This window comes from Taudactylus pleione, unplaced genomic scaffold, assembly GCF_031769625.1.
Source record: "Taudactylus pleione unplaced genomic scaffold, aTauple2 ptg000473l, whole genome shotgun sequence".
Taxonomy (NCBI): Eukaryota; Metazoa; Chordata; class Amphibia; order Anura; family Myobatrachidae; genus Taudactylus; species Taudactylus pleione.
In genome coordinates, this window is record NW_028284875.1 from 9,346,842 (window position 1) to 9,367,804 (window position 20,963).

Consider the following 20,963-nt stretch of genomic DNA (forward strand, 5'->3'; position numbering starts at 1 on the left):
ATGTTTTATTTGCTATGGGATCATAAAGGAAAAACTGAAAACTACTTATTTACCTTAAGCATCTTATATAGGTACAGACATGTCATTACATATTACCCCCACTTTTACTAAGCATGGGTAGGGCTATTTCACACATGCCCGGCTGGCAAAAAACAGGGTGGTTTTTGGCTCTGTAAAATTTAATTAAGTATGGAAATGGATGGGTCCTTTCAGACGGCCGTATTACAGCTGGGAATATACACTGACAAGGAAGGCTGCCATGCCGTGTCCGTGCTGTCCCTGCAAGTCAGTGAAGTATATGTTACAATGCTTCCTTTCACACACACGCTGGATTTTCTCTGCTTGTACAGCTGCTGCTGCGGTGCCCAATACAGTAAGAAAGAAAATCACAACATTAAAAATGTCTCAAGGTGCATACACACGTAAAGATTTTCTGTCCAACCATCCAACTAGTTGATTGGTTGGAATGAAAATCTGGTAAGGTATGAAAGCAAATGACAATCAGCAATTTGCTCCCAAACGCCGGAAAATGGACAAAAACTGTTGTTTGAATAAATTGTTTAGATCAAAGATTTAACAAATTTGTCTGAATGACCATTTTCATCTGTTTTCTGGCATTTAGGAGCAAATTGCTGATCATCAGTTACTCCCATACATTACCAGATGATCATTCCAACCAATCAATACGTGTGTATGCACCTTTAAAGCCATTGAATGTGAAAGGCACTGATTGTCTGAAAAAAAAACATCCGGCTATGGACAGTTTTTTCGCCGGATGATGAAAACCGGCGTGTGTGAATTAGCCCGTACGTACCTTCACTTTTACTAATCATCATAAATAGCTACAGACATGTCACAGCATAATGCCTACATTTTTAACAAGGGTAGTAAAATTGTATGCACATTATAGTATTTACATGTTGCATATATATTTTAATTATTTGTTATATATATATATATATATATATATATTAGCATTTGTTGTTTTCATTATTGTGCTGCACTGATATTTTAAAGAGCGCACACATCTGTTTTCCATTTCAACATTTCTTTATCACAGTAACAATGATACATTTTGCACCAATTTAGTTTACAAAATAAAGATCATTACTTATGTACTAGAGAAGTATTTACCAATATACAGTAAATATTCTGCAGCATACCAGATTAGAATCTGCCTGTATCAATTTGTGATATAATTTAATGTGACTGATGTATCTGCATGTTTCCCATATGGTATTCATGAGGGAAAATCTCCAATTTGACAGTCATGAACACCTTAAAAATTAAAGTAGACACATGGGTTTAATAGCACAATAACAATGTCACGTTACGCTTTCAGACAAAAAGAGATGAAAAAATAATGGGACTTGTGGAATGAAGAAATGCAATTTCCCAATCAAAATGTTTTATGCTGTGTTAATACAATTAGGAGCCTATTTATCAAGGCAGTTTTCATAAAATTATGCAGAAATGCAGCTTTTGCATAATTTTATGTATCACCTCTATCTACTAAAGCACAGGTTCTCAAACTCGGTCCTCAGGACCCCCAACAGTGCATGTTTTGCAGGTCTCCTCACAGAATCAGTGAAATAATTAGCTCCACCTGTGGATCTTTTAAAATGTGTCAGTGAGTAATGATTACACCTGTGCACTTGCTGGGTGACCTGGAAAACGTGACCTGTGTGGGGGTCCTGAGGGCCGAGTTTGAGAACCACTGTACTACAAGTCTAAGCTTTTCAGAGTTTGGGCCAGTTGGTTTCCACTATCTACAGATGGAGTAAATCACTTTATGCTTATAGAGGCATATTTGGAGGAGAGGGATCTCGCAATCCCTTTCCTGCCGTCACCAGCTGACGGCAGTGTTAGATTCCATCGGAGAAGTCTTTAAAAAATGTGAAAGACTCCTTCAATGTGCCCGGGATGTAACTCACAGGGACAACGATTATCGCTGCCGCTGTCCCTGCAGTTTTACTTTAGTACAGTGGTTCTCAAAGTTGGTCCTCAGGACCCCACACAGGTCACGTTTTCCATTTCACCTATTGCACTGGTGTAGTTCTTATTCACTGACACATTTTAAAAGATCCACAGGAGCTAATTATTTCACTTGCAATTCTGTGAGGAAACCTGGAAAACATGCTCTGTTTGGGGTCCTGAGAACCTGTGCTTTAGTACATAGGGGGGATATTTCAATTAAAAATAAAAATGTCCTTCGTGATACTGGTAGTGCCTCGATTATTAATACGTAGGCCCCTTAGCCTCACAACATGATATTAAAACACTGTTTATTTTAAAGTGAGATTTTGGCAGCTTTGCAGAATCAGTAGTTGATTGTTTGAAATATTACAATGTGCAGAATACTTGTATTTACATTAAATGTTACAGATATTCACTTATGCAGTATCTGTTTTGAAAATTTGACAATATTTTTAGTATTTGCTCTCGGCGACATGCTCTCAGTAATTTGGTATAAGGATATAATAGTGTGCTGATTGTTTTGAGAGAAAAGTGTTTCCAAAGCAATAATGTTTTGTACAACTTTATCTCCTCCTCTTAAAATGTGGGGCTCATTCAAATGGGCATTGACGAGCAATGTTAGCTAAAGCATGGAGGAAAACGTACTTTGTGCTTTTAACAGAACTTTTGACTCAGATCAGCTTCAAAGATCATAGTGTAGTGTACAAACAATGTTCTTGACTTCTATTGTATTTTGTTCATGGTTAATGCTTCTGAACATTGCCGGCATTATCAAAATTGACATGATGTACAGCAAAGTGAACGCTTGACAGGAAGATTTCGTGTGTTCAGTTCCATTTGTTTTCCTGGACTATCAGCCTGAAAATGCATTTCAATAGGCTTTGAGATTGTGTGTTAAACATTTTAAAATAATGCTTGATTGTCAGTCTGTGATGTCAGAGGACTGCTAAACCTAAAATACATGCTAAATTAAATAAAATAAGTACTAATAATATGTCTGAAACAAAGCAAACTAGAAGGTGCCCAAACAGGTGATTGCTATATTGACTCTACCTTTCTAGTATCTATATGATAATTCTGTAAGGTCTGTTCCGTCTCCAACATCGGCTCCAACTGCAAGGGAGATAGGACAGACCTTAGCCTAGCCAACGGGGAGATAGAAGGCACTACTGGGAACAGGGCCGGTTCTAGACATTGTGGAGCTCAGGGCGAAAGTTCCCAATAGCGCCCCCCCTCCCAAACCCCCCCCCCCAAAAAAACATACTTTTTTTATATGGCGTTCGTCTACACGTGCTGAAAGTGGGAGTGCTTCCGGAAAGGGGGTGTGTCCTTGCAGAACACCCCCAATTCATCACACTGTGGGGCGTGCCCAGCACTTATGAAGGTGCTGGGCTTCCCCCAAGCTCTCCCCTCATGGCAAATAATTGCCATGTACAGTAATGCACCTTCCACAGTATGTCTTACACAGTAATGCCCTGTATAACACATTATGCCACATGTAGTAATGCCCTGTATAACACATTATGCCACATGCAGTAATGCCCTGTATAGCACATTATGCCACACGCAGTAATGCCCTGTATAACACATTATGCTACACGCAGTAATGCCCTGTATAACACATTATGCCACACGCAGTACTGCCCTGTATAATACATTATGCCACACGCAGTGATAACCTGTATAACATATTATGCCACACGCAGTAATGTCCTGTATAATACATTGTGCCACACACAGTAATTCCCTTTATAATACATTATCCCCAATTTGAATTATGCCACACAGAACTCTCTTATTCATGTTATGACACACAGTGGTGCCCCTTTTACACAATGCCCAAATTAGTGCCCCTCATACACAAGGCCCACAGTAGTAGTGCCCCTAAGACAGTGCCCACAGTAGTAGTGCCCCTTACACAATGACCCCAGTAGTGGTGACCCCATGCAGTGCTCTCATTAGTAGTGGCCTCAGTGGTAATGCCCACAGTGTTAATGCCCCCATTGGTAATGTCCCCTATAGATGTGCCTCCAGTAGTAATGCCCCCTGTTGTAATGTCTCCCTATAGCCATGCCCCCAGTAGTAGTGCCCCCCTATAGCCATGCCCCCATTAGTAATGCCCCCTATAGCCATGCCCCCAGTAGTAATGCCCCCATATAGCCATTCCAACAGTAGTAAGGCCCCTTATAGCCATGCCCCCAGTAGTAATGCCGCTTATAGTCATGCCCCCAGTAGTAATGCCCCTTATAGCCAAGCCCCCAGTAGTAATGTCCCTCTATAGCCATGCCCCTTATAGCCGTGCCCCCAGTAGTAATGCCCCTTATAGCCATGTCCCCAGTAGTAATGCCCCCCTATAGCCATGCCACCCAGTAGTAATGCCCCCATATAGCTGTGCCCCCAGTAGTAATGCCCCCCTATAGCCCTGCCCCTGATAGCCATGCCCCCTTATAGCCATGCCCCCAGTAGTAATGCCCCTTATAGCCATGCCCCCAGTACTAATGCTGCTTATAGCCATGCCCCCAGTAGTAATGCCCCCTATAGCCATGCCCCCAGTGCTGGTGCTTCTGAAAAAAAAACAACAATTAAAATACTAACACAATACTTACTTTAAGCCCCGCGCTCCTGTGTCCGCTGCTGTCCGGTTCGACCACGGCTCCACCACGTATCTATGGGAGAGACGTCATTACGTCCCTCCCATAGTGCTCTCTGCGGGAACAGGAGCTCAGGAGTGAGCTCTGGCTTTCGCTGCCGCTGGAGGGAGCCGGGTGCCTGCTAATAACAAATATCAGCGGGCGCCCGGCAAATGCAGACTCTCTGCGGCGGCAGCTAGCGGGGGGGAAAGCGGCGCTGGGGGTTTTTTTGCCTCTCTCCTGGGGACTCTGTGGCTGGCGCTCCGGGCAACGGCCCTGTTAGCCCGCCCCTAGAACCGCCACTGACTGGGAACACGGTAAGTATGGTGCAGGAAGAGTGGGGTGGAGGGGGACATGCGAGATGACTGATCACGCAGGAGGGCGGGGGCTGCATGGGACCATGCGGAAGGTGGGGCCAGAGCAGGCGCAGAGGTGACCCGGGTCCCTTTACTAGTCTATAAATAATATTGAAAAGGCTTATCTGGACAGTTGTCCAGTTCCTGTAGCCTCAGGCTTGTTCCCCAATCATAGGAGTACTTCCAGGAGCGGCTCACAGAAACTATAAAGCATGCTTACCTACATGTTGCATACCCAATGAAATCCTCTGGAGGGGAGGTCCAGGATGCAGGTGTGGGGGGCATAGCACCACCTCCTGCTGAAAAATGCCACCATTTGTGGCATCACATGACAGGTACACGGCTAAAATGGCATGATTCCCCGTGAATCATGTAATCATGTCTTAATCCTGCCCACTTCCAGAGGGAGAAATGGGCGGGTTCTAGGGGGTTGGGCTACTCTTCTGGGATGCAAGTATATTTGTTAAGCATATCTTTTTTTTTGTACTGTGCACACTCTGCACATAAGTGTTAGAAAGTACAGATAATGCAAGTCTTATGCATCTCAGACACATCTCCACTTGTATTTAAGTAGTAGGTGGGCTATAATGGTGAATCCTCATGTACTGTAGGGTAGGTTTAGAGAGGGTGTGTAAAGTTGAGCGCTGAGCTTTTGCATTAAATATATAGTTGGCACAAGTGCATGTTGTTAATGATGGTTATGAAACAAGGTGTACTGATAAGGGCGGTCCAGACATTTAGTTCTGGGTAAACAATGTGGTAATAGCTGTGGCCAGTACATGTAGTTAATATACCTACACCCGGAATCCCAGCTGACGAAATCCAGGCGAGAAGGCCGGTGCCGAAATACCGACAGTAGGTGACATGTTGACGTCGGAATCTCTACAGCCGGGATACCGAACTTAAGTATAGCGGAACTAGTTAGGACAGCCGCGGGGGAGGGGATGGTTAGGTACCCTCGGGGGTGGGTTAGGCACTAACTGGGAGGGTTAGTGTTAGGATGCAGGAACAGAGGGTTAGGAGTAGAAGGGGAGAGGGTTACTATACTTATCCGATCCTGAGCATGGGGATGCCGCTGTCAGTATATTGACAGAAGGCATCCAGACTGCCTGAATTTTTAACCCATTCTGTACTAAGAAATGTACCTCTTACTGCATTTTCCCTACATCATACTTGTCTGCAACTGTACTTGTGTATTTGACTTTTTAACCACTCCACAGCATTGTCCACCTTCAAGAATTGGAGGTCTATGTATAAACTAGTAAATTTGACCTGTCATTCATTGGGTCGCTAGCTATTTGGACTGCCATATAGTCTTGTGCCCTCTGTGTCTCTCCAGCCCCATCCCTCAATGTTCTTTACACTCTTATGCCACGCCAGTGTCTGTCCAACCTTATGCCCCCAATGTCTCTCCAAACTTATGCCCCAAGTGTGTATGCAGCATTATACTCCCTATTGTCCCTCCAGCCTTAGACCCCTCAAGCATCTCTCCAGTCTTATGCCCCCAGCATCTCTCTAGCCTTATGCCCCAAGTGTCTCTCCAGCCATATGCCCCCAGCATCTCTCCAGTCTTATGAACCCAGCATTTATCCAGTGTTATGCACTCCATTGTCTATCCAGGCTTATGCTTGCCTCCCATTGATTGTCTCTTCAGCCTCATGCTCCCCTCTGTGTCTCTCCATTCTCATGTCCCCTCTTGTGTCTATTTCATCTCTGTCCACCCGCCAAGCTTTCTGTCGTACCCCTCATCTCTCTCATTTGCCCCCCTATCTCCCTCTGATTTCTGTCATGGGTGGGGCCATAAAGGGTTGTGTGGCTGTAGGGGGGGGGGGGGCATGCAGGACATTGTGCTAGGGAGGGTTGTCAGTGCTTGAACCTGACAAGTGTCTTCCACAAACTGCTAATCTCTATTGCAGGTGTAGGTTCTCCATCTGAATATGGCCTCTGTGGCTGTGCATCTGAGAATGCAGCCACTTTTACTGATATGCCCGTGACACTCCCATAACATGCACATGGGACTGACCTTTTCTTTTTTTTTTTTTGCGTACACTTCAGGCCACCTCCCAGTCACCACCAAGGAACGCCCATCACTATGCAGCCCCATACAGTGTCTGATACCGTTTGTCCTAAATGCAACAGCATCTCTGTGTGTACACTCTGTGTAACACGTGCATCGTAGGGATTTCTGAGCTTCTTGCGTATGTGTACATGGGTACCTCAGAATCAAGCCCATTTTCTCGCTGCATACATATAGTCTTATTTTGCTAAGAAAGTGTAAATTCCCACTATACTGTAAATCGAGGCCGTAACTAGGGTAGTGCAACCTGTGCCATGGCACAGGGCACCGCAGGGCAGGGGGCGCTGTTCGTGCTTTACAATTTATTATTATTGTCAGTTGTAGCTTCCTCTTAATTTGTCCCCAGCATCTCCTGGCCTCCCCTATCTCTTCCCTGGCCCTTTCCCATGAGGCAGTGGCCTTTTTTCGGGTGTGTTATGTCCCTATTTGAAAAAAGGGGGGGCACCAATGCTCTCTCTGGCACAGGGCACCAAAAAGTCTAGTTACGGCTCTGCTGTGAATGGTTCACGTAATGTATCAGAGTAGGTAAATAAATGATACACTTACACACATACTCTACAGCATAAGCAATTGCTTATAAACTGTTCATATTTAGCATCTCTGAGTAAAAACAACACTTGATTGACTTTATTGTAATTCAACTTCTCCTTTAAAATATCAACATTCAAAATGTATGGCTGTGCCTGCAGATATCATGAGCTGGAAGGAAAGACTGTTCAGTGCAGCTTTCCTCTTTGCCTATGAACATCTATGGAGCAGTCTGTCTTTTTCACAGACCCTCCTTTTTTAACGTCAGCCTCTTCCACAGCAAGCACAATAAGAAATTTCCTCTCTATCTCACTTTCCTCTGTCCATTTCCTGCAGGTTTCCTTGCGTTCAAAGCAAAAGAAGAAATCCAGAGGTAATGTACAATCCTCCTATTTGTTTTCCTTTGTAATAAAAAAGCATTTATTTTTGTAATCTGGAAACCAATACTTGCATGGATCGTGATTATACTTAAGCTGATATTGAGATAAGGTAGCATGCTTCTGTCATTAGAGCTGTGCCGGTTGTCAGGAAAAGTATAAAGCTATGTATTCTAAAACGGCTGAAGACAAGCAGAAGTGTTATTTGCCCCACAGAGCAGATTGCTTATGCACTGTTGGCTCTGATCGTAGATGGCAGATCAAATTTAATGCTTCTTTGTGTTTTGTCAATAAGTTTGTAGCTATCTGCATAAACATTTAAAGACGTAAGTATTTTTTCATAAAACAACTATTTGCAGTTTAATATACACATTGTAAAATTAATTTCCTTACACACTGGTTTGCTGGCATGCTTTCAGTATTTTCAGGGTTCTATGCAATGACTGTTGGAGATTATTTTTATTTTCTTTGTAATTTTTTTGTTTTGTTTTAGGTTTTTCCTCTCCAAATTATTTGTAAATGGTAGACCTTTTGGATACATGACGACACTTGCAAATCAATACTTTGATTACGGTCTACAAAGTTTATTGAATATATTTGTATAACAAGCTGTTCTCATGTTTTCTTAAATTATTCTACAGGCAGTATATTCAAAATGAGTCGAAGAAGGATTTCATGCAAGGATTTGGGAAATGCTGATTGCCAGGGATGGTTGTTCAAGAAGAAAGAAAAATCATTTCTCGGCAACAAGTGGAAAAAGATTTGGGCAGTTTTGAAGGGTTCATGCTTGTACTGGTATACCAGTCAGATGGTAAGTAAACATGTTTTTCCGCTGTGATGAGATTATTTATATTTTACTAATTTTGCAGAATTATTTCTGAATTAATGGATGAATTTTGCTTTCACTTGGAAAAAAAATTGTGCTTGGTGTACTTTTGTGTTTTGCACCTGTAACCTTCATGGTGATATGTTTGGCCCTTGCAGCATAATATATTAATCTAGAATACATGACGGTGAGATAGTGTTTTATGAAGGATCTTTGTGTGTAACTGGAGATTTGTATCAGTGAGTCTCAGGTGACAATGTATGGAATACAAGGCTATTAGTCCTTACAGTATTGGTTGTTATGATTATAATTTCTGTATGAAAACTAATATCCTATTGCATTCACAACTTTGTGGTATGTGTAGAAGTACGTTTTGTATTATTGCTGTTTAACTTCCTCTGGTTTCTTTGCATATGTATGGTCTCCTATGTATTCAGTGCTTTGTGTACCCCAAGTATACCAATTACATAACTTCTCATCCTGCTGATTTGCTAATTATTCATGTTGTATGTGTTATGATGTGTTACTATGTAAAATAGGGATCAATTTATTAGTAACGGGCACTAATTACAAATCTGTATCGTCGCTTATCCCAGAAATACCCATTTTGTTACCTCCACAATTTAGCTATCCATGGCTCTGTTCTTTATCGGCAACCTTGCGTTACCGGCAAAAGGTTGCAGAGAAATGCGCATGAGCGGCCAAGTATGCACATATTGTTTTGACACTGAGGGGATGAAGCTAAACTGTTCCAGACTTGAAGGTTTCCATTGCTTGATATAGGGTAACGCCACCTCATGGCAAATACAGAAATGGTTTCTTTCTTGTTTTGCACCAGACAATGCGTATTAACAAACACTAATTCAGAACAGAAAGAATTGGCTATGTACAGTATTTTTACACTGTGATAGTTAATGACACTATCAACAATTACAGAAAAACGGAATCGGTATGTTATGCCGGCGGCTGAATAGCCACCGGATCAAATACCGTCAGCGGAAGACCGACGTTTCAAAAACCCAACAGGGGGTGGTAAGTAACCTAAACCTCCGCTCTCCCTAACCTAACCCTCCTTTAGTGGTGCCTAACCCTAACATCCCCCCTTAGTGCCTAACCCTGACCTCCCCCCAGTTGGTGCCTAAACCTAACCCCCCACTTCCCACACCATCAACCTCTACCCTCCCGGGGGGTGCCTAGCCCTAACCACCCCTTCCCCTAGCCTAACCCTTCTGGGGAGTGCCTAGCCCTAGGTCCCCCCGGGGGTTCATTAAACTTTGTTCGGTATGCCAGGTGTTGGGATTTCGTCGTGGGGCTAATGATGGGTGTCGGGATTTCAGCTGCCAGAATAGTGGCCGCCGGTGTCCTTGTTACATCCCCAGAAAAACAGTTGTATTTTTTTGATCAGTGTGTTGTCTATGAGAAAAAGGGAAGAAATAAATAAGACAGGCAATTCTTCAGTATGGTTTACTAAACTACATAGCAAATGCAATATGCATGGAGTGCAAAGGAACCAGCTCTTTGGTTGCTTGAGCACTCCTAATATTTGTGCTGCCAAAACCTCAACCTCTAATTATGCATGCCGTTTTTCATGTAGGTAAGGGGATAATTTGAGTGCCCGCAATCATTTAAAAAGTTATCTCCTATATGGTAGTGTACTGTAGTCTGAACTATGATTTGTGACGGACACAGAAAGCTACCAGAGACCACCTTCAATTTTCCATCCAGAAAGAATGTGTGTTCCAGCGGCTGTAAACTGCCTTTATAAGGCAAAAGAAGTGACATTTATTGTTGCTTGCTGATAGGCTTTTTTGCGTTCCATATACTGCAACTTACCTGATTCTGCTATGGGAGTTAATTAATTGAATATTGGGCTGGCCCCTTACCCTCCCCTCTATTCTTTCCTTCACTTCTCTGACTCACCTCCTCATTATCCCCACCAGTGGCGGAACTTGTGAGTGGTGGGCCCAGGTGCAAAAATTTGCTTTGGGCCCCCTCCTCTGCCCTACTCCAAGTTCAAAGTGCAGTGGGTGACAGGGAGAGGCAAGAGGTAGACAAAGAGAGGTAAGAAGGTGACAGGGAGAGATAACAAGTAGTGGTTGACAGGGAGAGGGAAGAGGCAGTGGGTGACAGGGAGAGGGTGATAGGGAGGTGACAGGCAGTGGGGAGAGGGTGACAGGCAGTGCATGAGAAGGAAAGGGGAGAGGCAGTGGGTGACAAGCAGAGGGTGACATGGAGATGCAGTGGGTGCCCGACACTATAGTTCCCACACATTACACCACCTGTAGTCCCCACACATTATGCCACCTGTAGTGCCCCCCACATTATGCCACCTGTAGTGCCCCCCACCTAATGCTACACTGCAGTCCCCACACAGTGTACTCACCAGCAGCATCCTCAGGCAGCCGACCGAGCAGCAGTCACAGCCTCACAATAAGTCCCACCCAGCAGGCTGTGCTGCTGCTAAACTCCAGGCCAGAGGAGCATGTGATGGGCTCCACTAATCAGAGCTCAGTACACCCCACTGCAGAGACTACTGGGATTTATTCCCCAGTAGTGCACTGCAGTGCTGAGCCTGACTGCACTGTGCCCTGTTCCTCTCTGCGTGTAGCTGCCGGCCGGCTCAGTCACAGCACTGATGACTGCCCGGCAAGCAGCTGCACTGCAGCCTGCCATTTACAAATGGTTGGCTGTATTTTCCCTCTTGCTAGGGACCTGGAAGAGACGTGAGTGAGGGCGGAAGTGCAGTTCATGCCCATGAAGGCCAGCTTAACAAGTAAGTTGTCCCCACTTAAAAAAAAAAAAAAAACTTGTCCCCTCGCAGGCTCACTGCACTCGCCACGCTTCTGGCACGGTGGCTCGCTACACTCGCCACATGGTTATATTCCCCCTCTATGCCCACTTGGATGGTAGGGAATGATGCTGGACACTGGCTGATGATGTCAGGGTCCTCTCTGTGAAGGGGATTTAGACACTACCATTTACAAATGGCCAGGGCAGTGTGGACCCCTATATTGCGGCAGGCCTTGGTGCACTGCAGTTCCGCCCCGGATCCCCACCACTTTGCACACTGACTGTAGCAGAGGGAACTTTCTTCAAAGTGTCTTGTGGGAGTTCTGTTGGGGCTAGTGTATGGTTTAGATCACAGGTTCTCAAACTCTGTCCTCAGGACCCCAAACAGTGCATGTTTTCCAGGTCGTCTCACAGAATAATTATCTCCACCTGTGGATCTTTTAAAATGTGTCAGTGAGTAATGAATACACCTGTGCACCTGCTGGGTGACCTGGAAAATGTGAACTGTGTGGGGTCATGAGGACCGTTTGAGAACCACTGGTTTAGATATATTTGTTATGTGGTGGGGTATATTCATGTGAGTCCTAGTGTATAAGAGGTTATGAGAAGGAAAATAATTATCAAATGTGGTTGCTATTGATGTGATGTCAGAACAAATTGGTGGAAAAGTGTACACTTTGCATTCCAGGAGGTAAAGCATCTGTCCCTTTTCAACCAGGGCCCCAACGTTTCATGTTTCAGACAAGCCAAAGCACTACTGTACCTGTTACAGACTCCCGAAGTGTTGTGCAATATTAAGGTGCTATATAAATGTTATGGATACTCATGGGGTTCAGCTAAGCCACCTTCTCAAGACTAAACTCATCAAGATAAATAATTGTAATGGCTACGCTTGATTCTAGACACTGCCCTGAATAATAATCCCTTTTCTGTTTGTGCTGAATTAGGGAGTTTTAAATTAGAAATAAATAAATAACATTCTGAGTGTTACAATTAAATAACTTGTTTGTTTGAATATAAATATACCCTAAATATCATTAGGAAGTAATTCTGTAAATTCACAAAAATAGTGAGCTGTGCAAACAATAATAGTCCTGACCATATAGGGGTCCAATTAGCAATGCGAACGACATTTGTAATCCAATTCTTCTAAACTCGCTAAGCTTATTAAGAGGAAACTCGTGTTTTTTGTGCGCTGCCCCCTCAGCAGGTGAAAAGGTAGAGAAAATGTCAGGACACAATGCAGAATCTCTATAATAATCACGCAATGGGAGGGGTTTATATAGCATAATTTGGTCAATAAAGACGTCAGTTTTCAGGTGATTTTCTCTGAAAAGCTCAATAATGGGGTAAATGATGTGGGACAGTTATGTGGAGGTGTGAATGATATGGGACAGGTATGTGGGGTGTTATATTGATGGGAGAGGGTTTTTTGAACTTGCAAATGAAGAGTAAAAGTGTTTATAGCAACTCTTTTTTTTTTTTTACAAACATGAAAACACTGAAAAACTGCTATACATACATTTGTCTGTACTCCAAAATGCTGGAAAGACTTTAATTTGCTGAAAAACACTTGCTCGCAATCATTTTTCAACCACAAATCAGCCATTTAACACCCTTTAGAAACCTCCAGTACTTTCCATTTGGCCACTAACAGCCTTCTATATGGTCATGCTATCTCAGTTACCTCTTTTTTGGGTTAAGGGAGGTTTCCCCACTTTTCCATGTACATCTCCCAGGTCACATTTTGTAGAAAAGTAGTGCAACCTTGGCACGACTACTGCAAATTGTCATTTCTAATATGATCTTGCATTTTTCAAGTGCGCGTATTCGTGCAATGAATGCGAGTTTTCTGACACAAACTTTTTTTATGCACAAAGTCCTCAGGAAAAGGTCCTGGGTGACCTTGAAACGGGAATCGGTATGACATGCCGCCGAATGTGAGCCCGGCGGATGTAATACCGACGCTGGAAGGCCGGCTAATGAAGATCCCGACGGGGAAGGTAAGTTAGCTATCCCTAACCATCTCCCCCCCCCTTAACCCTCCCTTAGGGGTGCCTAACCCTAACCTACCACCCTAGTGCCTAATCCTAACCTCCCCCCGGGGGTGCCTAACCATAACCCCCCCTTCCCTTAGCCTAACCCTCCCGGGGGGTGCCTACCCCACCCCGTGAGCCTGAGCCCGGAGGATGTATTACCGATGCTGGAAGGCCGGCTAATGAAGATCCCAACGGGGAAGGTAAGTTAACTATCCCTAACCATCTCCCCCCCCTAACCCTCCCTTAGGGCTGCCTAACCTACCACCCTAGTGCCTAACCCTAACCTCCCCCGGGTGTGTCTAACCCTAATCCCCCCTTCCCCTAGCTTAGCCCTAACCCTTCCGGGGAGCCCCTAAACCTGTCCGCTCCTGCTGTCCGCTCCCGACGCTCGGCTAACCTTCATTCGGTATGCAGGGCGTCAAGGTTTTGGCGGGTGGATAATGATAGGCGTTGGGATTTCAACACCTATCATTAGTCCCATGCCTGGATTTGACAGTTTTTATACCCTTGACCGCATACCCTTGAAAGGTTGACATTTTTGTGTGATATGTCATCTATTTTATACAAGTGATCAAACACCACGAAGGAGTGCCGCTTCTTCGTTCTCTATGGGGGTTCTTTAGCTCCTTGCAGATACCAAGATTGTATCCCATATTCAGGAAGGCACCCTTAAAGCTTTATCCTTTCATCCAGAGTGCCAGACTACAACCAAGAGATTATATATATCCTGACAAAAATGTTTATGCATCAAATCGCATTGAGTGCCACCGCTGATCTGGATGTTTATTTGTCTGCTTCATGATTGCTGACCTGGAGGGCACCTGCAATACATTACCATTTATTTAATGTTGAGAAGTGCTGCCTGTTGTTGTTTATATATATATATATATATATATATATATATAGTATGTATGTATATATATTGTGATAGAAGCACTGGAGAAGTCTGGGATGGCATATATGTGTGTCCCAGATTCCTATCATATGCGGTTTAAAAACCACAGGAAAAGTCTGTTATGCCAAACAAGACCAGAAGTGTTGGCTTTTGGTAAATGCTGTATAATAGGTCCTAGGGGTGTGGATGTGAGAAGAGAAGGGAGGGTTCCATCCACGGGCCATTCCAGGTGTTGGGCCTTTCAGTCTGAGAGCAGGCTGATTAGTAGTTGCACCTGGAAGTGGCTCAGATAAGCTGTGTTAGGTTTTGGTTCAGTGGCTCACATACCCTGGTGAGAACAGACACTAAGGTTTGTTCAGAGACACTGTGAAATTTGGAAGTGCTGTGTTTGTGTTTGTGGTAAGGCAGTAGGCCCTGCCACTTGTAGAGAGGGAATAACCTGACTAGTTAGTGTCCAGATGGGCTAGGATTTATTTTTATGTTTTGTTTATTTTATTGTTTATATTGCACAATAAAATTGTTTTGACCAGCTTGCATGAAAATCCTGGACTGGTGTGCTGTTTCCCGGCTGCTGTGTGTAAGGAGGTGTCCATCTACCTCAGGAGAGGGACCCCCTACCCCGACTATATCACAAGTGGTGGAGAATGCGGGCAGACCCACAGAAAACTGCAGCAAGTGGAAAAGTTTTGCATTGAAAATTTAAAGAGACAGACACCAATTTGTTGTTTGGATGTCAACCTGTGTTTTATGAAATCCATGAAGGTGGCGTCGGTAGATGCTTAGAGAAGCCAGATTCGGCTTCCAATCTACACCTATAAACAACATGGAGGACATTGTTAAGGCCTTGCTCCAAGCTAACAAAACTCAGCAGGAAAGTAACAAAGCACAGTAAGAAGCTACCAGGGCTCAGCAAGAAACTACCACAGCTCAGCAGGAATCCACCAATGTGCAATTATTGTCCTTGGAGACTGCCCAGAGGCAACAACAAGTCGCCATAGAGGAAACCCGCCAGGCCTTAAGAGAGGTGGTACAACAGATAGTAGTGCAGTCTGAAGATGCTTCCCCTGCTCTTCCAACTCACACTTACACCATACGGTCCAGTCACTTTCTGCAAAAGATGACCCGGAATGATGATGTATAAGCGTATCTTACGGCCTTTGAAAGAACCACAGAATGTCTTTCTTTGCACAGCCAGCCTGTACTGCTGACCAACAGGCTGGGACAGGTAAGCAAATGTGTATAGTTACTGTAGAAGGTAACCGAGTAGAGGCTCTGCTAGATTCTGGTAGTCTGGTTACACTTGTGAAAGCTGAACTGGTGAACCCCTTGAAGCGTAAGGGAAAAACTGTTGGTGTGACCAGCATACATGGGGATACTCGCTATTATGTTACTGCGGAGATGAACATCAGAACACAATATGGTTCCGCGATAGTCTCTGTGGGTTTGATGCATGGCTTGATGTATGATGCAATATTTGGGAGAGACTTTGCTCACTTCTGGAAGTTGTGGGAAAGCCGATTTGTTGTAGAAGTAAATAACCTTGACCCATTTGAGAAGGTTACTGATGCAGTAGCAGAGGGAGTTTCTTCAGAGTCTGAGGTGTTCCCCTTTTCTATCATGGCTGGTGAACCAGATAATGCTGAGAATAATGGTGGCTCACCAAGTGATGTGCCTTCTACTGAAGTGGGAAGTGTTATTGAGCCAGTTGGTCATTTTCCTGATCTGGAAGTCAGAAAAGAGGTCTTTGCCATGGAGCAGTTAAATGACCCTACTCTGGTAAAAGCCAGGGAAAATGTAAAATTGGGAGGGGTTAATTATAAAGTTTACCATTCTGGGAAAAAAAAACAAGAACAGATATACCATGTAAATCTTATAAAACCTTGGAAGGATAGAGCAGCTCTGTCAGCCATCCCAGCCCCTCTAGTAAACCCAGGGCCCTTGGTTCCCGAAGTGACAGTAGCTAAAACCCTGTTGGCAGTTTAACAGCAGGAAGTTAAGGAATTTTTTAGCAGAAATAGGGTTTTGTTTTCAGATAAACCGGGCAAAACCACAGTCATTAAACATGACATAATCACTGACCCAGGGTTAAGATCAACCTAAATCCCTATAGGTTACCAGAAGCCCTAAGAGAATCTGTATCTAAAGAAATTAAAAAAATGTTGGAATTGGGTGTAATTGAAGAATCGCACAGTGTGTGGTCAAGTCCCATTGTGCTTATTCCAAAGCCTGATGGGAGTGTGCGTTTCTGCAACAATTTCCAAAAATTGAACAGTGTGTCAAAGTTTGATGTCTACCCTATGCCTAGGGTGGATGAACGAATTGAAAAACTAGGAACAGCCAGGTATTTAACCACTCTAGACTTAACCAAAGGGTATTAGCAAGTGCCGTTAACTGAGAATGCCAAAGAAAAGACAGCCTTTTCTGTATCAGAAGGGTTGTTCCAATACAAGATGTTGCCCTTTGGGTTACATGGGGCATCGGCTACCTTTCAAAGGATGATGGATATAATTCTAAGGACCCAAAGACAGTATGCTGCTGCTTATCTAGATGGTGTGGTCATTCCTAGTCCTGATTGGCAGTCTCACTTGCCCAGAGTGCAAGCAGTGTTGGACTCCATCTATACAGCAGGTTTGACAGCCAACCCAAAAGGATGTTGCCTAGGGATGGAAGAAGTAAAGTATCTCGGATACACCATTGGCGGAGGTTTTATAAAGTCACAGCTTAATAAAATTGAGGCAATACAAAACTGGCCACAACCCCTGAATAAGAAGCAGGTAAGAGCCTTCTTAGGGATTACTGGGTATTATAGGAGATTTATACCCAGTTTTGTCACCATTGCAGTCCCACTGACTGACCTTACCAAAGGCAAACAGAAAGTCATGGTTAAATGGCATCCTGAAGTAGAGATAGCTTTTCAGGGGTTAAAAATTGCATTGTGTACACAACCAGTTCTGATGACCCCTGATTTTGACAGGGAGTTTGTTGTGCAAACTAATGCGTCAGATGTAGGCATAGGAGCGTTTCTGTCCCAGTGCAAAGAAGGTGAAGAACACCCTATTTATTGCTTAAGCAGGAAATTGATTGTACATGAGCGAAACTATGCTACGGTCGAGAAAGAAGTGTTGGCCATAAAGTGGGCCTTAGAAACTCTCAGGTACTACTTGGTGGGAAGGAAGTTCAGGCTGATTACTGACCATGCCCCTTTGAAATGGATGTCAGAGAACAAAGTGAGCAATGGGAGAATAACAAGGTGGTTCTTGGCACTGCAGAACTTTAAGTTTACAGTCAAACACAGGCCAGGAAGCCAGCTGGCTAATGCAGGTGCTTTGTCACGTGTTCATTGTTTGGGGGCTGCAGTTGTTCCGCCCCACAGGTCGAAAAAAAGGAGTGGAATATGTGATAGAAGCACTGGAGAAGTCTGGGATGGCAAATATATGTGTGTCCCAGATTCCTATCATGTGTTTTAAAAACCACAGGAAAGGTCTGTTATGCCAAACAAGACCAGAAGTGTCTTTTGATAAAACCGGATAATGGGTCCTAGGAGTGTGGATGTGAGAAAAGAAGGGAGGGCTCCATCCACAGGCCATTCCAGGTGTTGGACCTTTCAGTCTGAGAGCAGGCTCATTAGTACTTGCACCTGGAAGTGGCTCAGATAAGCTGTGTTAGGTTTTGGTTCAGTGGCTCACATACCCTGGGGAGAACAGACACTGAGGTTTGTTCAGAGACACTGTGATATTTGAAAGTGCTGTGTTTGTGGTAAGGCAGTAGGCCCTGACACTTGTAGAGAGGGAATAACCTGACTAGTTAGTGCCCAGATGGGCTAGGATTTATTTTTATGTTTTGTTTATTTTGTCGTTTATATTGCACAATAAAACTGGTTCGGACCAGCTTGCACGAAAATCCTGGATTGGTGTGCTGTTTCTCGACTGCTGTGTGTAAGGAGGTGTCCATCTACCCCAGGAGAGGGACCCCCCTACCCCGACCATATCACAAGTGGTGGAGAATGCGGGCAGACCCACAGAAAACTGCAGCAAGTGGAAAAGTTTTGCATTGAAAATTTAAAGAGACAGACACCAATTTGTTGTTTGGATGTCAACCTGTGTTTTATGAAATCCATGAAGGTGGCGTCGGTAGATGCTTAGAGAAGCCAGATTCCGCTTCCAACCTACACCTAAAAACAACATGGAGGACATTGTTAAGGCCTTGCTGCAAGCTAACAAAACTCAGCAGGAAAGTAACAAAGCACAGCAAGAAGCTACCAGGGCTCAGCAAGAAACTACCAAAGCTCAGCAGGAATCCACCAATGTGCAATTATTGTCCTTGGAGATAATAATATAGATCCAAGGGTGGCACTCCCAATAATCAAGCATAATAAGTCCAGGTGCCCTCCAAACACGTCTGACACTAGTCAGCCCAAATATAGACCCAATGCTGCGGCACTCAGTTCATTACAAACGACTGGACACAGGGATATCACCAACTTTTCGGAGCCTTTATTGCTCCATCATCAAAGTCAAAATATTCAATACAAATGAACACATATTCTACTGATGATGCACCATCACTGGAGGTAGGGAAGACACCCACCAGTAACGTCCTGGTTGCCCGGACAACACACAGCGTGTGACCTGTAACATAACACAAACAAGCAATTTGACATAGGCGGACTAAGTGACATAGCATTTGGTGTATATATTATATGTTACATTATTTCATATAATCACTTAAATATATGAGCAGGAAATTCAATATGCATATCAAGCAACACACTGAGAGACACAGAACTCGGACTTTAAAGGCTATTGTCATCCTGAGTAAATGTGTTAACCACAATAACACTAGCAAGAGTTGAAATATAGCGCCTTAGTACAACCATCATATATCTGTAGCAAGCTCATGTTAATTCTCCATATACCAGAACAGGAGGTACATCAGAGAATAGCAAAACATGACAGTTTAGAGAGACCAGCAAAACTCCACACTACTGTGTAAACACATCTATTCCAAACACCTGCTATTCAATAGCATATAGAAATCACATATAGCATTATGATGGGCCAATCTATAAAAAACAATGCAATCCAAGGGTCTCATTCAGTCCTCGGGGCGCCAATGAGTCTAATCTAGGGATCACCTAATACCGAGGGTCTTATAGCGGTAAAACGCTTAATTTTGGAAAGCTCTGCTTATGAGGGTCCCGACATTGAGCTAATACTCGATTTACTGGAGATGATTCTGACCAAGAACTTTTTTAAGTATAACAACAAATTGTTTCTTCAGTTAATTGGCGTAGTGATGGGGTCGAATGTGGCCCCATCCTACGCTAATGCGTATATGTTCTTGGCTGAACAAGAATTTTTTTTCCAGGATGTCTATGTATCTGGCAGGATTTTTTCCTATGCCAGGTACATAGATGACATTTTTGTTGTTTGGACAGGAACTGAGCAGGAATTTAGGGATTTCATGGGGAAACATAACAAATCTAGGAGTCCAATTAAATTCACGTTTAATATTGATTCGATTTCTGTCAATTATTTGGATGTTCACCTTATTTTGGATGGTGGGATATTGACCACTGAATTGTTTAGTATGCCCACAGACAAACACAATTCTTCACCATGGTAGTTGTCACCCTAGACCGCTAAAATACGGATTGCCTTATTTGCAGTTTCTTCGAGCTCAGAGAATCTGCAGTAATGATGAGATGGCTATAAAACAAATTGAACTAATGTTCATTAAACTTCGTCAAAGAGGATATCCTGATGACATTTTATCACAGGCAAAAATTAGGGCTTTGTCAATACCCCGTGAGGACCTGTTAATATCTAAGGTCACCATTAAAAATTCCGAACATGGGTTAATAATTTTCATCCACACAGTAATTGTATTAGGGGGGGCAACTAATAAATTATGGCCTATTGTGAGTACTGACCCTGAGTTGAACCGTCACAATACCCGTATTATGCCCTGCTATACGCGTGGGCTTAATTTACGTGACTGGTTAGTTAAAACCGACATTAGTAATATGGGCTCTGATAAACCTAAGGGCTTTTTACATTTTTAAAATGGGTTGTTTCAAGTGCCTTAATTGTTTGACCTGTCGGTCACTCACCGTAGGACAAAGTTTCTGTCATCCATATAGTGGTAAGAAATTTACTATATGACATTGTCTAACATGTACCACCAAATTCATCATCTATATGATTACCTGTCCCTGTGGACTTGTATATGTCGGTAAGACTGATAGGAGCATGAGGGAACGTATGGCCTAACACAGATCAGCTATTCGTGTGGTCATTTCTGCGGGTTATAGTGATCAACCAGTGGCTCGCTGCTTTGTGGCTAAAAAACATAACTTATCCACATTACGCTATATGATCATAGATCACATTCCACCATCCCCTCGTGGAGGGGATAGATCATGGAGGCTATTACAGAGTGAGTCTCGGTGGATCTTTAGATTAGACT

The 20,963-nt window shown here is 43.6% G+C and overlaps 1 protein-coding gene across 4 annotated transcripts in view; it reads left to right on the top strand.

Moving 5' to 3' along the window:
• Window positions 1–20,963, top strand: part of IPCEF1 (interaction protein for cytohesin exchange factors 1) — a 231,360-nt gene that overhangs the window by 64,158 nt on the left and 146,239 nt on the right. For 3 of the 4 annotated variants that reach the window (XM_088448973.1, XM_088448972.1, XM_088448975.1), the window contains 2 exons: window positions 7,905–7,941; window positions 8,587–8,756. In XM_088448973.1, coding sequence (XP_088305099.1) covers window positions 7,905–7,941; window positions 8,587–8,756 — 207 coding nt within the window. Of the gene's footprint in view, window positions 1–725; window positions 807–7,904; window positions 7,942–8,586; window positions 8,757–20,963 lie in introns of those variants that run through there. The other variant, XM_088448974.1, reaches the window with a different exon arrangement.